Raw genomic sequence first — 18,054 nt, 5'->3', positions numbered from 1 at the left:
TCTCTTGCCATTCCAACTCCTTGGCCAAGAATGGAGTTAAAGATTCCAGGTTAAAAAAAAAGGGGGTTGGGGGGCACATTTGAGTTAGAAAGAAGTGGATGGATTTCTTCTAGCAAGCTTTTGGTCCAAAAGGAAGCTTTGGTCATTTTGTGGCTGTTGGGAATTGAGACAGCACTTCTCTAAGGAGCCTTGAGGCATCTCTTAGGAAGAAAGATGGACATTTGTCCTTTGCCCACTAACTGGACCACTGGGTGTGGTCGTGACTCTTACTGGGTATGATCAAATGAAAGTCCAGGCTGCCTAATAACTTCAGGAGGGGACTAACTGCCTCCCTGCCAGGCAAAAATAATTCAATTATCCCTTACAAAATAAATAGCTAAAAGCTAATCGCATACTTATAATTCAAACATAATGCTGGTACCTGAAAGTGCTACATTTCATCAATCCTATCACCTCAACTTGTACTTAAGGCCCATAGGCTTTAACTACTTTGGTGGACAGTCTGGGAACCAAAGAAAGAAAGTCTTGTCATAAAATAGTATTTCCTTTGTGGAGGGGAACAGTAGTGGGGAACTGACAAAGGAATCTAACAAGACAGAGGCCCAGCATATTTAAATATAGGTAGAATTGGAAGCCTTTGAATTTTGTATGTTTTTTTCTGTATGTTTATATATTTGTAATAACAATAAAAATACTCAATTGTTCTTATGTAGTAACTATATGAAATTATTTACTGTTGTAAAGTGGCTTACCATTTGCATTTGGAAAGAACATTTTAATCACTTTGAAATTAAAATATTAAATCATTTGTATGTTAAATGTTGAAAATGACCAAATGGGTTTAGCATCCAAACAAAAATATACCGCAGAATGTTGTACAGCAACTTGAAAGCTGTTGCCTTGTTACTGCTGTGAAAATTTATATCCTGTCATACTTGTTATGGTTTCACATAATAGGATGAGGAGAGGCTGTGCATTTCTAGCATCTATCCAGACAGAAGGAGGTAGCATATATCTTCTAACTATATAAAGTCATATATTTTTTATTTTGTCTGAAATAAAATACCCATTTTTATCTAGAATCCTTTCTTTTTCTCAAATTGCACTCATATATAATGCCTGGCATATATTAGGCCTTCAAATACATAGATATCTGTTTGTACTATACTTTAGCATCACTATTTTTATGGGGAATAGTCAGAAATCTGTGCATGCTCTACAAAATCAATCCAGCTTTTCTCAGGCAAGCAGAGAACTGAGGAAAATCATTCAAATGTTTTGATGCAATGAACCAGATGATTTCAATTTCAACTAATTACTTCAACTCACTTCTTCACTATAGTTGGGTAGTCTAAATTTCTGTTTCAAATGTACAGCTTTTGTACAGCTTTCATATTTTTGCAAAGTTGCCTTTTTCAGTGATTTTTAAATCTTTAGTTCCCATTTCACTTCCCATTTACCATTTCAGTCTGAAACTGTAATACTGTTTCCACAGTTACAAGCCTCAAGTTAATCATGCCCCTGGGAATTGAGTTCTGCAGTGTGTACACAACCCCCTTGAGGGGGCTTGTGGGTTCCCAGCGTAGACAATTGGCTCCAAATCCTGCCTCTGGGGATTCAGGCACACTGTGTGCCAGCTCACCCTGCCTGACAAACACTGCTGGTGAGACAGAGGTTACTCATCACCATTTGAGAAAACTAAGGAATCCATCTTTGGCCTTGCAAGGGAAGGGTAGTAGACAGAGTCTCCAATACAGTGTCTCATCTTTAATGGCAGCTTCTGTAGTCTGGCAGAGATGAAAACAGGCCACGGATGAAAGGAAGCCTCTGTTTCTCAGGATGACCAGGTGTACTGAGTTTTTCTAGTCTCCCAGGTATGCCAGGTAGATGCGTATATTGTGCTTAACATTATAATGCTATTTTCCTGATCACTGCATTTCCAAATCCTCCTTGTCCTTTAAGGTTGGCTTCAAGTCTTACTTTCTGCATTAAAATATTCTGTTATATAAAGGATGCATATTTAGGCTATTAAAAATACAGAAAATAATGTAGCAAACACTTGTGTACTATTAGATGCTTTTTATTTAATAAAAACATATTACTCTCTAGAAGAAGATAACATTCTGTTAAGAGAGAAGTCACTTTCTTCAGGTCTAGTAGGAATTGCTTTCTGTGACATGCTGAGAAATTAACCTGGAACAGAAAGATCTATTTCAAATTGTGTCTGGATTCATGTACCTCTTTTATTTTTGCCTCACCAAGACTTTACCACTGCCTTTACCCATGATATGCTCCATCTGCCAAGCCACCTCTGGAATAGAATTATGCTTCTAATGGACCTTCCCAGCCTCCCAAACAGCTCTCCAACCAGGAATGAACACCCAGGGAACCAGTTGAACTTCCTACTTGTATTGACTCAGAGCCTAAAAGAAAACAGAAGAAAATGTGCAAAATTACTAAGGTTCTTGGTCAATTCTCTGGCTACAAGTTAGCAGCTTCTTTCCTCAGAATTCTGACTTTCTCCTCGTTAAAGGTGGAATTACATCCCACCTCACCACCACCCCAGAATTCATATGTTGAAGTTCTAGCCTTCCAGTACCTAAGAATGTGACCTTATTTGAAAATAAGGTTGTTGTAGGTGTAACAAAAGTTAACAAGAGGTCTTATTGGAGTAGGGTGGGCTCCTAATCCAATATAAGGAGGCCCTTATAAAAAGGGAAAATTTGGACACAGACACTCAGAGGGAAGACGATGTGAAGACACAGGGAGGAGAAAGCCAAGTGATGACAGATGCAAAGATTAGAGTGATATATCTGTAAGCCAAGGAATCCCAAGGATTGCTGGCAAACACCAGAAGCTAGAAGAAGCAAGGAAGGATTCTCCCCCTACAAATTTAAGAGGGAACATGGCCCCACTGACACTTTGATTCAGACTTCCAGCCTCTAGTACGACAAGACAAGAAATTTCTGTTGTTTTAAGCTTTAAAAAAATAAAGTAAGATAAATTTTAAGAAATTTTAAAGTGTTACTGCTTATGTTTGATACAGCTTTCTATGTACTCCAACATCATTCTTATTTCTCCTCCCCAGAAGCAAATTGTTGCCTATTACTGGGCTCTCTTAGGTAGTTTTTTTCAATGATTCTGCCCTTTTCTGGATCTTAATTTTTCACAAGGAGTCCAGTTAACCTAAATTAACCAAATCTTAGGGCCCCTGCCTCCATGCAAGCATTGAGAGACCCTAAGGTGGAAATGCAGGCTGGAGCTTTAGCTGGGCCCATCATCTTGACTGGGAACCCTATACCTCTTTTGACTTTCCAAATTCTCTCTGATTCCTATAGCATTGAGCATTTAATCCAGTTTCCAATCACTTATTTATTACCTACTTGCAGGTACAAAATAGAGGATATACTTGCAGGTAAAAAATAGAGGATATATTATGGTATTTCCTTATGAGACTATAAATCCTTGAAACAGTATTAATCTCTTTTTAAAGCAAGCTGAGGGAAGTTCCCCCAAAGAGTTCCTACTCTATAGGAGATTGCACATGTAAACCAATCTCGTTATTAGAGAAGTGTGTACTCAGAAGTATGCCTAGCTTTACAGAACAGGTGATGTTGCAGCCATTCAACAGTTATTGATAGCCTACTAGGTTCAAATTAGTGAATTAAGTATTATAAGAATAAAAGAAATGCATAAAGATTTGGTTTCCCTACCTTGAGTATCTCTCAAATGATTAATGATGCATTTTTGAAAATACATACAGTAAACTACTTCATGGTTTCAGTGTAGTAATCATGCTGGGGCTTCAATGAGGGTTATTATTACTATTATGATAATTATGATATTATCATAATTTGATTTTATTTTAGGAATTCTTTAATATTTAGATTTTTTCCTAAGCAAACCTGAAAGCTGTTTGCCCAAACAACTGAATAAGAATTGTTTATCTTAGACCAAATCATCAGTACCATTGGCATTTTTACCAGAGTTTGAAAATGTATTCTTGCACCTCATTCTTTTGCCTTGCACTGGCAGCAAATCACTATGTATAGAAACTGCCAAGACAGGCCTTATGGAACTTACACAGCATCTTTCTCTCTGTGACTTGTATGAACACAAATTGAAGATGGATAACTGAAATACACTTGGCCACAGATTCCATTCTGTCATCTGGAACTAAACTAAAGCAAAATTATTCAAGGCACGTTTCAATGAAATTCTTTATGAATTGACCATTAATTTGTGCTTTTTATTATAACTAGACAAAATGCATTATTATATAATATACCATCTTTTTAAAAAATCAACTTTTATTTTAGATTCAGGGGGTACATGTGCAGGTTTGCGACATGGGAACACTGTATCATAACACTGAGATTTAGAGTGCAGATGATCCCATCACCCAGGCAGTGAGCACAGCACACATTAAGCAGTCCCTCACCCCCTTCCCTCCCTCTCTCCTCTAGCAGTCTCCAGTGTCCATTGCTCTCATCTTTATGTCCACGGGTACTCAATGTTCAGCTCCCACTTATAAGTGAGAACATGCAGTATATGGTTTCCTGTTCCTGCATTACTTTGCTTGGGATAATGGCGTCTGGCTGCAACCATGTGCTGCAAAGGACATAATTTCATTCTTTCTATGGCTGCATAATGTTCCATGGTGTATATAATACATCTTTTTATTTTTATTTTTTTTATTTTATTATTATTATACTTTAAGTTTTAGGGTACATGTGCACAATGTGCAGGTTAGTTACATATGTATACATGTGCCATGCTGGTGTGCTGCACCCATTGACTCGTCATTTAGCATTAGGTATATCTTCTAAAGCTATCCCTCCCCCCTCCCCCCACCCCACAACAGTCCCCAGAGTGTGATGTTCCCCTTCCTGTGTCCATGTGTTCTCATTGTTCAGTTCCCACCTATGAGTGAGAATATGCGGTGTTTGGTTTTTTGTTCTTGTGATAGTTTACTGAGAATGATGATTTCCAATTTCATCCATGTCCCTACAAAGGACATGAATTCATCATTTTTTATGGCTGCATAGTATTCCATGGTGTATATGTGCCACATTTTCTTAATCCAGTCTATCATTGTTGGACATTTGGGTTGGTTCCAAGTCTTTGCTATTGTGAATTGTGCCGCAATAAACCTATGTGTGCATGTGTCTTTATAGCAGCATGATTTATAATCCTTTGGGTATATACCCAGTAATGGGATGGCTGGGTCAAATGGTATTTCTAGTTCTAGGTCCCTGAGGAATCACCACACTGTCTTCCACAATGGTTGAACTAGTTTACAGTCCCACCAACAGTATAAAAGTGTTCCTATTTCTCCACATCCTCTCCAGCACCTGTTGTTTCCTGACTTTTTAATGATTGTCATTCTAACTGGTGTGAGATGGTATCTCATTGTGGTTTTGATTTGCATTTCTCTGATGGCCAGTGATGATGAGCATTTTTTCATGTGTTTTTTGGCTGCATAAATGTCTTCTTTTGAGAAGTGTCTGTTCATGTCCTTCACACACTTTTGGATGGGGTTGTTTGTTTTTTCTTGTAAATTTGTTTGAGTTCATTGTAGATTCTGGATATTAGCCCTTTGTGAGATGAGTAGGTTGCGAAAATTTTCTCCCATTTTGTAGGTTGCCTGTTCACTCTGATGGTAGTTTCTTTTGCTGTGCAGAAGCTCTTTAGTTTAATTAGATCCCATTTGTCAATTTTGGCTTTTGTTGCCATTGCTTTTGGTGTTTTAGACATGAAGTCCTTGCCCATGCCTATGTCCTGAATGGTAATGCCTAGGTTTTCTTCTAGGGTTTTTACGGTTTTAGGTCTAATGTTTAAGTCTTTATTCCATCTTGAATTAATTTTTGTATAAGGTGTAAGGAAGGGATCCAGTTTCAGCTTTCTACATATGGCTAGCCAGTTTTCCCAGCACCATTTATTAAATAGGGAATCCTTTCCCCATTGCTTGTTTTTGTCAGGTTTGTCAAAGATCAGATAGTTGTAGATATGCGGCGTTATTTCTGAGGGCTCTGTTCTGTTCCATTGATCTATATCTCTGTTTTGGTACCAGTACCATGCTGTTTTGGTTACTGTAGCCTTGTAGTATAGTTTGAAGTCAGGTAGCATGATGCCTCCAGCTTTGTTCTTTTGGCTTAGGATTGACTTGGTGATGCAGGCTCTTTTTTGGTTCCATATGAACTTTAAAGCAGTTTTTTCCAATTCTGTGAAGAAAGTCATCGGTAGCTTGATGGGGATGGCATTGAATCTATAAATTACCTTGGGCAGTATGGCCATTTTCACAATATTGATTCTTCCTGCTCATGAGCATGGAATGTTCTTCCATTTGTTTGTATCCTCTTTTATTTCCTCGAGCAGTGGTTTGTAGTTCTCCTTGAAGAAGTCCTTCACATCCCTTATAAGTTGGATTCCTAGGTATTTTATTCTCTTTGAAGCAACTGTGAATGGGAGTTCACTCATGATTTGGCTCTCTGTTTGTCTGTTATTGGTGTATAGTAATGCTTGTGATTTTTGTACATTGATTTTGTATCCTGAGACTTTGCTGAAGTTGCTTATCAGCTTAAGGAGATTACGGGCTGAGACAATGGGGTTTTCTAGATATACAATCACTTCGTCTGCAAACAGGGAAAATTTGACTTCCTCTTTTCCTAATTGAATACCCTTTATTTCCTTCTCCTGCCTAATTGCCCTGGCCAGAACTTCCAACACTATGTTGAATAGGAGTGGTGAGAGAGGGCATCCCTGTCTTGTGCCAGTTTTCAAAGGGAATGCTTCCAGTTTTTGCCCATTCAGTATGATATTGGCTGTGGGTTTGTCATAGATAGCTCTTATTATTTTGAGATACGTCCCATCAATACCTAATTCATTGAGAGTTTTTAGCTTGAAGGGGTGTTGAATTTTGTCAAAGGCTTTTTCTGCATCTATTGAGATAATCATGTGGTTTTTGTTGTTGGTTCTGTTTATGTGATGGATTACATTTATTGATTTGCATATATTGAACCAGCCTTGCATCCCAGGGATGAAGCCCACTTGATCATGGTGGATAAGTTTTTTGATGTGCTGCTGGATTCAGTTTGCCAGTATTTTATTGAGGATTTTTGCATCAATGTTCATCAAGGATATTGGTCTAAAATTCTCTTTTTTTGTTGTATCTCTGCCTGGCTTTGGTATCAGGATGATGCTAGCCTCATAAAACGAGTTAGGGAGGATTCCCTCTTTTTCTACTGATTGGAATAGTTTCAGAAGGAATGATACCAGTTCCTCCTTGTACCTCTGGTAGAATTCGGCTATGAATCCATCTGGTCCTGGACTCTTTTTGGTTGGTAAGCTATTGATTATTGCCACAATTTCAGATCCTGTTATTGGTCTATTCAGAGATTCAACTTCTTCCTGGTTTAGTCTTGGGAGAGTGCATGTGTCGAGGAATTTATCCATTTCTTCTAGATTTTCTAGTTTATTTGCGTAGAGGTGTTTGTAGTATTCTCTGATGGTAGTTTGTATTTCTGTGGGATCGATGGTGATATCCCCTTTATCATTTTTTATTGCGTCTATTTGATACTTCTCTCTTTTTTGCTTTATTAGTCTTGCTAGTGGTCTATCAATTTTGTTGATCCTTTCAAAAAACCAGCTCCTGGATTCATTAATTTTTTGAAGGGTTTTTTGTGTCTCTATTTCCTTCAGTTCTGCTCTGATTTTAGTTATTTCTTGCCTTCTGCTAGCTTTTGAATATGTTTGCTCTTGCTTCTCTAGTTCTTTTAATTGTGATGTTAGGGTGTCGATTTTGGATCTTTCCTGCTTTCTCTTGTGGGCATTTAGTGCTATAAATTTCCCTCTACACACTGCTTTGAATGTGTCCCAGAGATTCTGGTATGTTGTGTCTTTGTTCTCGTTGGTTTCAAAGAACATCTTTATTTCTGCCTTCATTTTGTTATGTACCCAGTAGTCATTCAGGAGCAGGTTGTTCAGTTTCCATGTAGTTGAGTGGTTTTGAGTGAGATTCTTAATCCTGAGTTCTACTTTGATTGCACTGTGGTCTGAGAGACAATTGTTATAATTTGTTCTTTTACATTTGCTGAGGAGAGCTTTACTTCCAACTATGTGGTCAATTTTGGAACAGGTCTGGTGTGGTGCTGAAAAAAATGTATATTCTGTTGATTTGGGATGGAGAATTTTGTAGATGTCTATTAGGTCTGCTTGGTGCAGAGCTGAGTTCAATTCCTGGGTATCCTTGTTAACTTTCTGTCTCGTTGATCTGTCTAATGTTGACAGTGGGGTGTTAAAGTCTCCCATTATTATTGTGTGGGAGTCTACGTCTCTTTGTAGGTCACTCAGGACTTGCTTTATGAATCTGGGTGCTCCTGTATTGGGTGCATATATATTTAGGATAGTTAGCTCTTCTTGTTGAATTGATCCCTTTACCATTATGTAATGGCCTTCTTTGTCTCTTTTGATCTTTGTTGGTTTAAAGTCTGTTTTATCAGAGACTAGGATTGCAACCCCTGCCTTCTTTTGTTTTCCATTTGCTTGGTAGATCTTCTTCCATCCCTTTATTTTGAGCCTATGTGTGTCTTTGCACATGAGATGGGTTTCCTGAATACAGCACACTGATAGGTCTTGACTCTTTATCCAATTTGCCAGTCTGTGTCTTTTAATTGGAGCATTTAGTCCATTTACATTTAAAGTTAATATTGTTATGTGTGAATTTGATCCTGTCATTATGATGTTAGCTGATTATTTTGTTCGTTAGTTGATGTAGTTTCTTCCTAGTCGCAATGGTCTTTACATTTTGGCATGATTTTGCAGCGGCTGGTACCGGTTGTTCCTTTCCATGTTTAGTGCTTCCTTCAGGAGGTCTTTTAGGGCAGGCCTGGTGGTGACAAAATCTCTCAGCATTTGCTTCTCTGTAAAATATTTTATTTCTCCTTCACTTATGAAGCTTAGTTTGGCTGGATATGAAATTCTGGGTTGAAAATTCTTTTCTTTAAGAATGTTGAATATTGGCCCCCACTCTCTTCTGGCTTGTAGAGTTTCTGTCGAGAGATCCGCTGTTAGTCTAATGGGCTTCCCTTTGTGGGTAACCCGACCTTTCTCTCTGGCTGCCCTTAACATTTTTTCCTTCATTTCAACTTTGGTGAATCTGACAATTATGTGTCTTGGAGTTGCTCTTCTCGAGGAGTATCTTTGTGGCATTCTCTGTATTTCCTGAATCTGAATGTTGGCCTGCCTTGCTAGATTGGGGAAGTTCTCCTGGATAATATCCTGCAGAGTGTTTTCCAACTTGGTTCCATTCTCCCCGTCACTTTCAGGTACACCAATCAGACGTAGATTTGGTCTTTTCACATAGTCCCATATTTCTTGGAGGCTTTGTTCATTTCTTTTTATTCTTTTTTCTCTAAACTTCCCTTCTCGCTTCATTTCATTCATTTCACCTTCCATCACTGATACCCTTTCTTCCAGTTGATCGCATCGGCTCCTGAGGCTTCTGCATTCTTCACGTAGTTCTCAAGCCTTGGCTTTCAGCTCCATCAGCTCCTTTAAGCACTTCTCTGTATTGGTTATTCTAGTTATACATTCGTCTAAATTTTTTTCAAAGTTTTCAACTTCTTTGCCTTTGGTTTGAATTTCCTCCTGTAGCTCGGAGTAGTTTGATTGTCTGAAGCCTTCTTCTCTCAACTCGTCAAAGTCATTCTCTGTCCAGATTTGTTCCATTGCCGGTGAGGAGCTGCGTTCCTTTGGAGGAGGAGAGGTGCTCTGCTTTTTAGAGTTTCCAGTTTTTCTGCTCTGTTTTTTCCCCAACTTTGTGGTTTTATCTACTTTTGGTCTTTGATGATGGTGATGTGCAGATGGGTTTTTGGTGTGGATGTCCTTTCTGTTTGTTAGTTTTCCTTCTAACAGACAGGACCCTCAGCTGCAGGTCTGTTGGAGTTTGCTAGAGGTCTACTCCAGACCCTGTTTGCCTGGGTAACAGCAGCAGTGGCTGCAGAATACCGGATGTTCGTGAACTGCAAATGCTGCTGTCTGATCATTCCTCTGGAATTTTTGTCTCAGAAGAGTACCCGGCTGTGTGAGGTGTCAGTCTGCCACTACTAGGGGGTGCCTCCCAGTTAGCCTGCTCAGGGGTCAGGGGTCAGGGACCCACTTGAGGAGGCAGTCTACCCGTTCTCAGATCTCCAGCTGCATGCTGAGAGAACCATTGCTGTCTTCAAAGCTGTCAGACAGGGACATTTAAGTCTGCAGAGGTTACTGCTGTCTTTTTGTTTGTCTGTGCCCTGCCCCCAGAGGTGGAGCCTACAGAGGCAGGCAGGCCTCCTTGAGCTGTGGTGGGCTCCACCCAGTTGGAGCTTCCCGGCTGCTTTGTTTACCTAAGTGAGCCTGGGCAATGGCGGGCACCCCTCCCCCAGCCTTGCTGCTGCCTTGCAGTTTGATCTCAGACTGCTGTACTAGCAATCAGCAAGATTCCTTGGGCGTAGGACCCTCCAAGCCATGTGAGGGATATAATCTCCTGGTGTGCCATTTTTTAAGCCCGTCGGAAAAGCGCAGTATTCGGGTGGGAGTGACCCAATTTTCCAGGTGCCATCTGTCACCGCTTTCTTTGACTCGGAAAGGGAACTCCCTGACCCCTTGCACTTCCCGAGTGAGGCAATGCCTCACCCTGCTTCGGCTCGCGCACGGTGTACTGCACCCACTGTCCTGCACCCACTGTCTGGCACTCCCTAGTGAGATGAACCTGGTACCTCGGATGGAAATGCAGAAATCACCCGTCTTCTGCGTCACTCACACTGGGAGCTGTAGACCGGAGCTGTTCCTATTTGGCCATCTTGGCTCCACCCCTATAATACATCTTTTTAACTAATACCATTTAAAATTTCACATGCGATGTTCCTATAATTTTATTTCTATCAAAAATGCAGTAAAGCATTATTAGTGTAAACTTAGCAGAGTCACAGAAACTGTGGTCAGTCATGAGTCAAGAACTGAATGTCCTGAACAAAAGACTTATTAATACTATAATTTGGATTTATTTTTGTCCTTATTTTCTAGACACTGCAAATGGATGTAAACAAGCTGAACATAACCTTGCTTCGGATCTTCCGCCAAGGAGTGGCTGCAGCTTTAGGACTCTTACCCCAGCAAGTGCACATCAATCGCCTCATTGTAAGATACCCACATTTCGCATTTCCAAAATTCAAGCCGTGTGTGTGGTTTTTTTAATCACTGAAGGGCTCATGCTATAGTTGTATGGCTAATGAGCCAAATCCGGCACATCATGTTTTTGCAAATAAAATTTTATGAAACAAGCTATATCCGCTCATCTACCCATTGCCCATGGTGGCTTTTATATTACAGTGGCAGAGTTCAGTAGTTGCAAAAGATTGGCTCATGAAGCCTAAACTATTTATCATCTGGCCCTTTATAGAGGAAGTTTGTTAACTTTGTCATAGTTCAAGGCTAGGTCCTGTGGTAAGTATGAAAGAGCCCAAAACACTTGCCTTACCAACCTGACACTACTCCGAAAATATTCTCCATTAGAGTGAAAGCTTCTATATCAGGTAAGGCAGTTTCCAGACATTATTGATATACTTTCAAGTATATCAGGTAAGGCAGTTTCCAGACATTATTGATATACTTTCAAGTATATCAGGTAAGGCAGTTTCCAGACATTATTGATATACTTTCAAGTATATCAATAGAACAATGGACATTGAGTGCACAAGGCAGGGCATTTTAAATAAAGAATAAAGAAGAACTGACCCTGAGGACTGCAGCCCAGGTGGAATGCAGGAATTGGTAGTCCAGGAAAACCAAGAGAAAACTTGAATCGGCATCTGAGTGGGTAAAGTAAAAAAAAAAAAAAAAAAAAAAGTAAACCCAAAGGATCTGTTGTATAGGGCCCAGTCTAGGCCTATATGTCAATCACCCACATCCATTATTTCCTCTCTTTCCTCGGTGTTTGGGAACCTGGATTTCATGCAACTACATGTTCCCATCTGCACTGGAAAGTGGGCGTGAGCAAAGGCCAAAAAAAAGTAAATTCAGATCAGATGACTGTCTCTCTGTAAAAAGCTAGTCACCTCAGTTTTATGTGAAAAGGAACTTTGGGATCACTGTACAGGTTTTAAATTGCTCTTAATGTCCACTGCAATGGGAGTCCAAGCAAGGACTCCATGTTCCCCCGGCCTTAAATTGCTGTGCTTCTGCTGCATGGAGCTCAGCTTTCTATTGCACCCATCTGCATTCACTATGGAGGGAATTTGCTTTTTGTTTTGGTTTGGGGTTTATGTTTCTTTTTATTTTTTCTGTGTGTAGAGAGTGAGTTGTTTCATTTCTTCATAAAAATTTGTATTCTGTGAATCAACAATGTTCTAGAAGTAAACAAGCTTTTAAAAAGTTTTAACTCATACCACAGAAGAAGAAATACAGCATTCCCCTGAATGAGTGAAGGTTACCCGGTGGCTCACGCCTGTAATCCCAGAACTTTGGGAGGCCAGGAGGGTGGATAACTGGAGGTCAGGAGTTCGAGATCAGCCTGGCCAACATGGTAAAACCCCATCTCTACTACTTAAAATACAAAAAATTGGCCGGGCATGGTGGCAGGCGTCTGTAATCCCAGCTACTCAGGAGGCTGAGGCAGGAGAATCACTTGAACCCAGGAGGTGGAAGTTGCAGTGAGCAGAGATCACTCCATTGCACTCCAGCCTGGTCAACAAGAACGAAACTCCATCTCAAAAAAAAAAAAAAGTCTTGGATATAGATCTAGATTTTTTATATATATACAATATATACATATAAAAATATATATGCATCAACCTGTGCATATATATTTTGCTAAGATATATAGAGAGATGATATAGATATCTTAGATATACTTTTATACATATTAGGTTTAATTAGCATAATAGCTGTTTGCAAGGGTGAAGGAGGGATTTGCCAGACTGAGGAAGGGATATGCTTATCATATCCTCAGAGAATGTTAGTAGCATGGTTCAAAGTAGTTATTATAATAGCTAGAGTTACAATACCTGACACAGCAAAGCATGATGATTAGCAGCATGTGTTTTGGAGACAGACAAAACCATACTTCATTTCCAGTGTGGCCATATTCCATGTATGTGAATGTGGGCAAGCCTCTTACGGTTTATTTGTAAAATAGAGATAACCATAATACCTATCGCTTAGCGGTGTTTTGAGCAATAAATGAGATAAAAGATTTAAGGTAAATAGCATGTTAGGCACAACACAAGTGCTCTGTACCTACAGTAGTTGTTATTAGGTCACAAACTATTTAAATTGTTATAAACATGTTTCACATCAGTATTTAGTTATTGTCTGTTGTTCTGTGCAAACATGAAAAAACTTTTACTGGCTTGCCTGTAGTAAACTGATACTTCATTTTATACCCAGCTAAAATTCTGATAAAGCACATTAAAAGAAAACTTTCTATCATGAGAGCGCTCCATGTGTCAGAAAGAAAGCTAAGAATAATTTCCTTCTATTAGTGTGTTGTGTAAGTTGTAAAAGATAATATTATCAATCACCATGGTTTTGTCTGCTCTGTGTGTGTGTGTGTGTGTGTGTGTGTGTGTGTGTGTGTGTGTGTGTGTGTAGGATATCAGACATTTATGGTAAGAAATTCTCTGACTCCATTTCAGCTAATGAGGTAATACTAATAGGAAAAGTCTCATGACATCACTACACAAGATATGCATTTCCACCAAATGACCAATTTTAAGTGTGACATATTTGACATGAAGAACAGTATCAGGAAAAGGACTTCAAAGATCATCTGGCACCATCTTCTTTAGCTAGCCAAGCTTTCACATTAACACAAGTTATAAAAATAATAGAGAGAGTGGTGACGTCTAATATGTAATTTTACTATTACTTTGGACTTTATTTAATTCATTTGATTTTAAAATGCTTCTTTAAACATAACTACTCAGGGAACATCTGAACAATCTACATCAAAAAATTACAATATGGAATGGTAAATGAATCAGCATGCAAGCATGCAATGAAATATAAAATTACACATCTTGGGGGGTGGCAACTAATTGCAAGAAAGCTATTTGAAGATTTTAGACTTTGGACTGGTAACATTAAGTCTATCAGAGAATAACTAATAAATGTAATCTCCACAAAACCTTTTAGGATTCTAGAATTCTGACTTCCTTTAATGTTTCTAAAGGACAGGTAAAAATATTTTCCAAAGTTGTTTAAAATGTCTATAACAAATACAAATATTCTGCTTTTATTAGGGAAAGAAGAACAGTATTGAACTGTTTGTGTCTCCCATAAACCGAAAAACAGGAATTTCTGATGCTCTGCCCTCTGAGGAAGTTCTTCGTTCACTTAATATCAATGTTTTGCATCAAAGTTTATCCCAGTTTGGAATTACAGAAGTCTCTCCTGAGGTATGTTGTTGCACGAAACAATTCATTTAAAAATGTGAACAGTTAGCATGCTATGGTGATTCAACCCCAAGAGGCTTTGAGATGAAAGTTGTTTATTGTATGTTATTTGATATAAAAATTTCCCTGAGTGTCAGAATTCTCTGATCTTTACATTGTATATGTTTACTTCTTAAGGAAATGCATTTTCACATTAAGGTTTTCACTTTTTGGCATTTTTCTTCTTCAAACCTTTGTGGCCTTATAACTTATTTTGACCTATCTAGTAAATTTTCTAGAAGAAAGAAGATTTAGATGTATTTTGTCAATTGATCACTTGAAACTGATATGTCAAATAAACAAAAATACATTTAAACCTTTCTTTCTCTACAGGTGCACCCCTCCCCTCATGTCTTCATTGTCAAAATGGTCACCAGATATTCACCTTTTCCCATAACTTTGAAATTAATTTGAAATGTGATTTTTCTTTTGCTGAAGAAACTATAGTTTTTTAAATAACTTAAGTCTTAAGAACTATAGATGTTTCTTCATAGTATTTTCCAAATTTGTCGCTTTTAAAAAATTTCCTCTACCACCTCCACCATCTCACTCCTGAATGGATTTAATTTCCTTTCCAATTCTATTACTCCATCCCGCTCTAACAAACCTACTGAAAGGATCATCATCCTAAATACGTGTAATTCAATTCATGGAATCGTGAAATTAAACTGGAGGGAATATGTGTAACACCTTGTAGATACAGAAAGTATGGCCCATAGAAATTAAGTGACTCCCTCAAGGTGACAGAACAAGAGAGGCGTAAAGCACCACCTAAGATCTAGGTGTCTTTTTTTTCTCTCTTATAGAGGCAGGGTTTTACTATGTTGCCCAGGCTGGTCTTGAATGCCTAGCCTCAAGCAATCCTCCCACCTTGGCCTCCCAAAGTGCTGGGATTACAGATGCGAGTGAGCCATCTTCCCTGTCCAAAATCTAGATGTCCTGATTCCTGGTCTATTCACCTTTACAGTAAATCACACTGCCTCTCATTTTAGTATCACAGGTGTGGTATAAAAAGCTCTGGGTGGGCATGGTGGCTTATGTTTGTAATCCTAACTACTGGGGAGGCTGAGGCAGCAGGACCACTTGCACCCAGATCTAGTTTGTATCCCAAAGCCACACGTAAAATGTGTGTGACCATGGGCAGGCCATTTAATCTCTGTGAGGTTGTCTGCCTTTGCATGGTATCAACCACCCTGAGCCCTAGTTTCTTCAAATCCAAAATGGGTACAGCACTTATAAACTTGAAATATGGATTGAATTTTTAAAGTATATGCAGAAATTCTCACACAGCCTAGGTAGCAGACATATGTAATTTGAATGCAGGATGAATTGGCACAATGAGAATATATGTCATCATTGAACCATGACTGTCACAACCACCCCCAACTGGTCTTCCTGCATTTGGTTTTGCGCCTCTCTCTGTTCTGTTTCCAAACACACCCAATGTGTTTTCTTTCCTGCCACCAAAGTAATCTTTCTCAACATAAATTTGGCCATGCCCTCCTAATTTCGTGATTCTTCTCTGGCTTTCAAAATACTACAGAATGAAGTCTAGATTTCTTAATATGGTATATGGTCCTTTGTATGCTGGGCTTTATAATTGTTGAACAACACTTTCCTAGTTTACATTCAGCAATTCTAAACTCGATAGATCTATGATACACCATATTCTCTCTTTCCTTCACGCTTTTGTATATGTTGTTTCATCTACATACCTTTCGTTTGTTTTTTTTTGTTTGTTTGTTTGTTTGTTTGTTTGTTTTAAGATGGAGTCTTGCTCTGTCTCCCAGGCTGGAGTGCAGTGGTGCATCTCGTCTCACTGCAAGCTCCGCCTCCCGAGTTCACGCCATTCTCCTGCCTCAAACTTCTGAGTACCTGGGACTACAGGTGCCTGCCACCACGCCCAGCTAATTTTTTGTATTTTTAGTAGAGATGGGATTTCACCATGCATACCTTTCATTTCTTAAGATCAGTCTACTGTGTAGCAAAGTATCCCTTGTACCTCCACAGACGAAGATGCTCCTTACCCTGTGTTCCCGTCAAGCTTAAAACAAAAACTCCTTATCCCATATTAGTCTTTAGGCTCATCTCTACACTGTGGGTTTTTTGAGAGCTTGTGACATGTCATTTGATCTGTGTCTTCATTGCCTTCATTTAGTGCCTGGCATGCAATGGGCACACAACAAAACTGAGTCAACAAATAGTCATGCTGGGCGCGGTGGCTCAAGCCTGTAATCCCAGCACATTGAGAGGTCAAGAGAAGAGGATTGGTTGAGGCCAGGAGTTTGAGACCAACCTGAGCAACATAGCAAGACTCTGACTTTACAAAAAAAGTTAAAAATTAGCTGGGCATGGTAGTGTGTAACTGTGGTCCCAGCTACTTGGGAGGCTGAGGCAGAAGGATCACCTGAGCCCAGGAATTTAAGGTTGTAATGAGCTATGATGAGGCCACTGCACTCCAGCCTGGGTGGAGTCCCAAAACAAACAGACAACAACAACAACAACAACAACAAGAGCAAATAGCCAAGTACTGTGCTAGCTAATATCTAAAGCCAGAAAAATAAATAAACAAGAAAACAAACAATAAATGATGCTTGTTCTCAATGAATTTATGCACTAATAGGGCAAATACAACACAAACAGATAATAAGAATATAGTTCTATAAATAAAGTTACTACACTGTGCCATGGGAGCCTTGGAGAAGAGACCCCTTATGCTTTAGAGAGGCCAGAGGAGAGGGTCAGGAGGAGGTGAACCACCAGGCCCCTCCCAGCCTTGCCCACGTCTGAATCTGAAGCAGCTCCGCTTGTGCACAAAACCAAACCCCATTCCCACAGTCAAGGCCCTTCACGGACTGACTGGTACACATCTTGCCTAGGACAATTCTTTAAATTTTAGAAAGACCGTTGGATAAATGTATCCTGCTTCCCATAAGCTTTTAGAGAATCATATAAACGGCCTTCCCTGTTGCTTTATTCTCAGTTTAAAAGCCATTCTGAAGGCTTTAAGAATAGAGCAACTTACTGAGTCACTCAGATTTGCAAACCAAAAGAAGCTCTGCATACAAAAAGAGCTGGCTTTAAAGCAAGTACCTGGGCATCCTCCAATATACCCCAGTCCAGTGAAGGTGAGGTACTTAGCTTAATGGCCTCTCACAGAGCTACTAGCTCACAATAGACTACATTTGAATAAGGAAACTGTATTTGATGATAAATGTGATAGATTCTCATAAAATTGTTGGAATCTAGAAATCTAGAATTTAGAAAGTATGCATTACAGAAGATGAGGAAGTATTTGAATCAGATATAAGGAGCATATCATGAAGGACAGAGGGATTATTTGAACCTTTTGTTTGAGTACTCCTAGAAGGGGCTAGGCATTACCCTTTGACCTTTGACCAGAATCTCTAAATACAGAAACAGGGAAAAGCTGTCTGTAGTGAGCAGGCACCCCAGTGGGGAGGTGCTTGGTATAAATACAACCTAAAGAAGCCCTGCAAAAATATTGATTGATAGTTACTTAAAACTGGTAAATGCTATTCTGTGCATTTTCTTACAACTTTATTCATTTTTTCTGTGGTTAATC

General features: G+C 39.2%; 1 protein-coding gene across 2 annotated transcripts in view; it reads left to right on the top strand.

Moving 5' to 3' along the window:
- The window catches only part of PTPRR (protein tyrosine phosphatase receptor type R), a 282,554-nt gene that overhangs the window by 144,747 nt on the left and 119,753 nt on the right, over window positions 1-18,054 (top strand). For both annotated transcript variants that reach the window (XM_004053566.5, XM_055357042.2), the window contains 2 exons: window positions 11,062-11,175; window positions 14,277-14,432. In XM_004053566.5, coding sequence (XP_004053614.2) covers window positions 11,062-11,175; window positions 14,277-14,432 — 270 coding nt within the window. The remainder of the gene's footprint in view (window positions 1-11,061; window positions 11,176-14,276; window positions 14,433-18,054) is intronic.

Source organism: Gorilla gorilla, chromosome 10 (assembly GCF_029281585.2).
Source record: "Gorilla gorilla gorilla isolate KB3781 chromosome 10, NHGRI_mGorGor1-v2.1_pri, whole genome shotgun sequence".
In the NCBI taxonomy this organism is placed as follows: Eukaryota; Metazoa; Chordata; class Mammalia; order Primates; family Hominidae; genus Gorilla; species Gorilla gorilla.
Note: the sequence above shows the minus strand (reverse complement) of the source record. Positions and strands in the feature narration are given on the sequence as shown.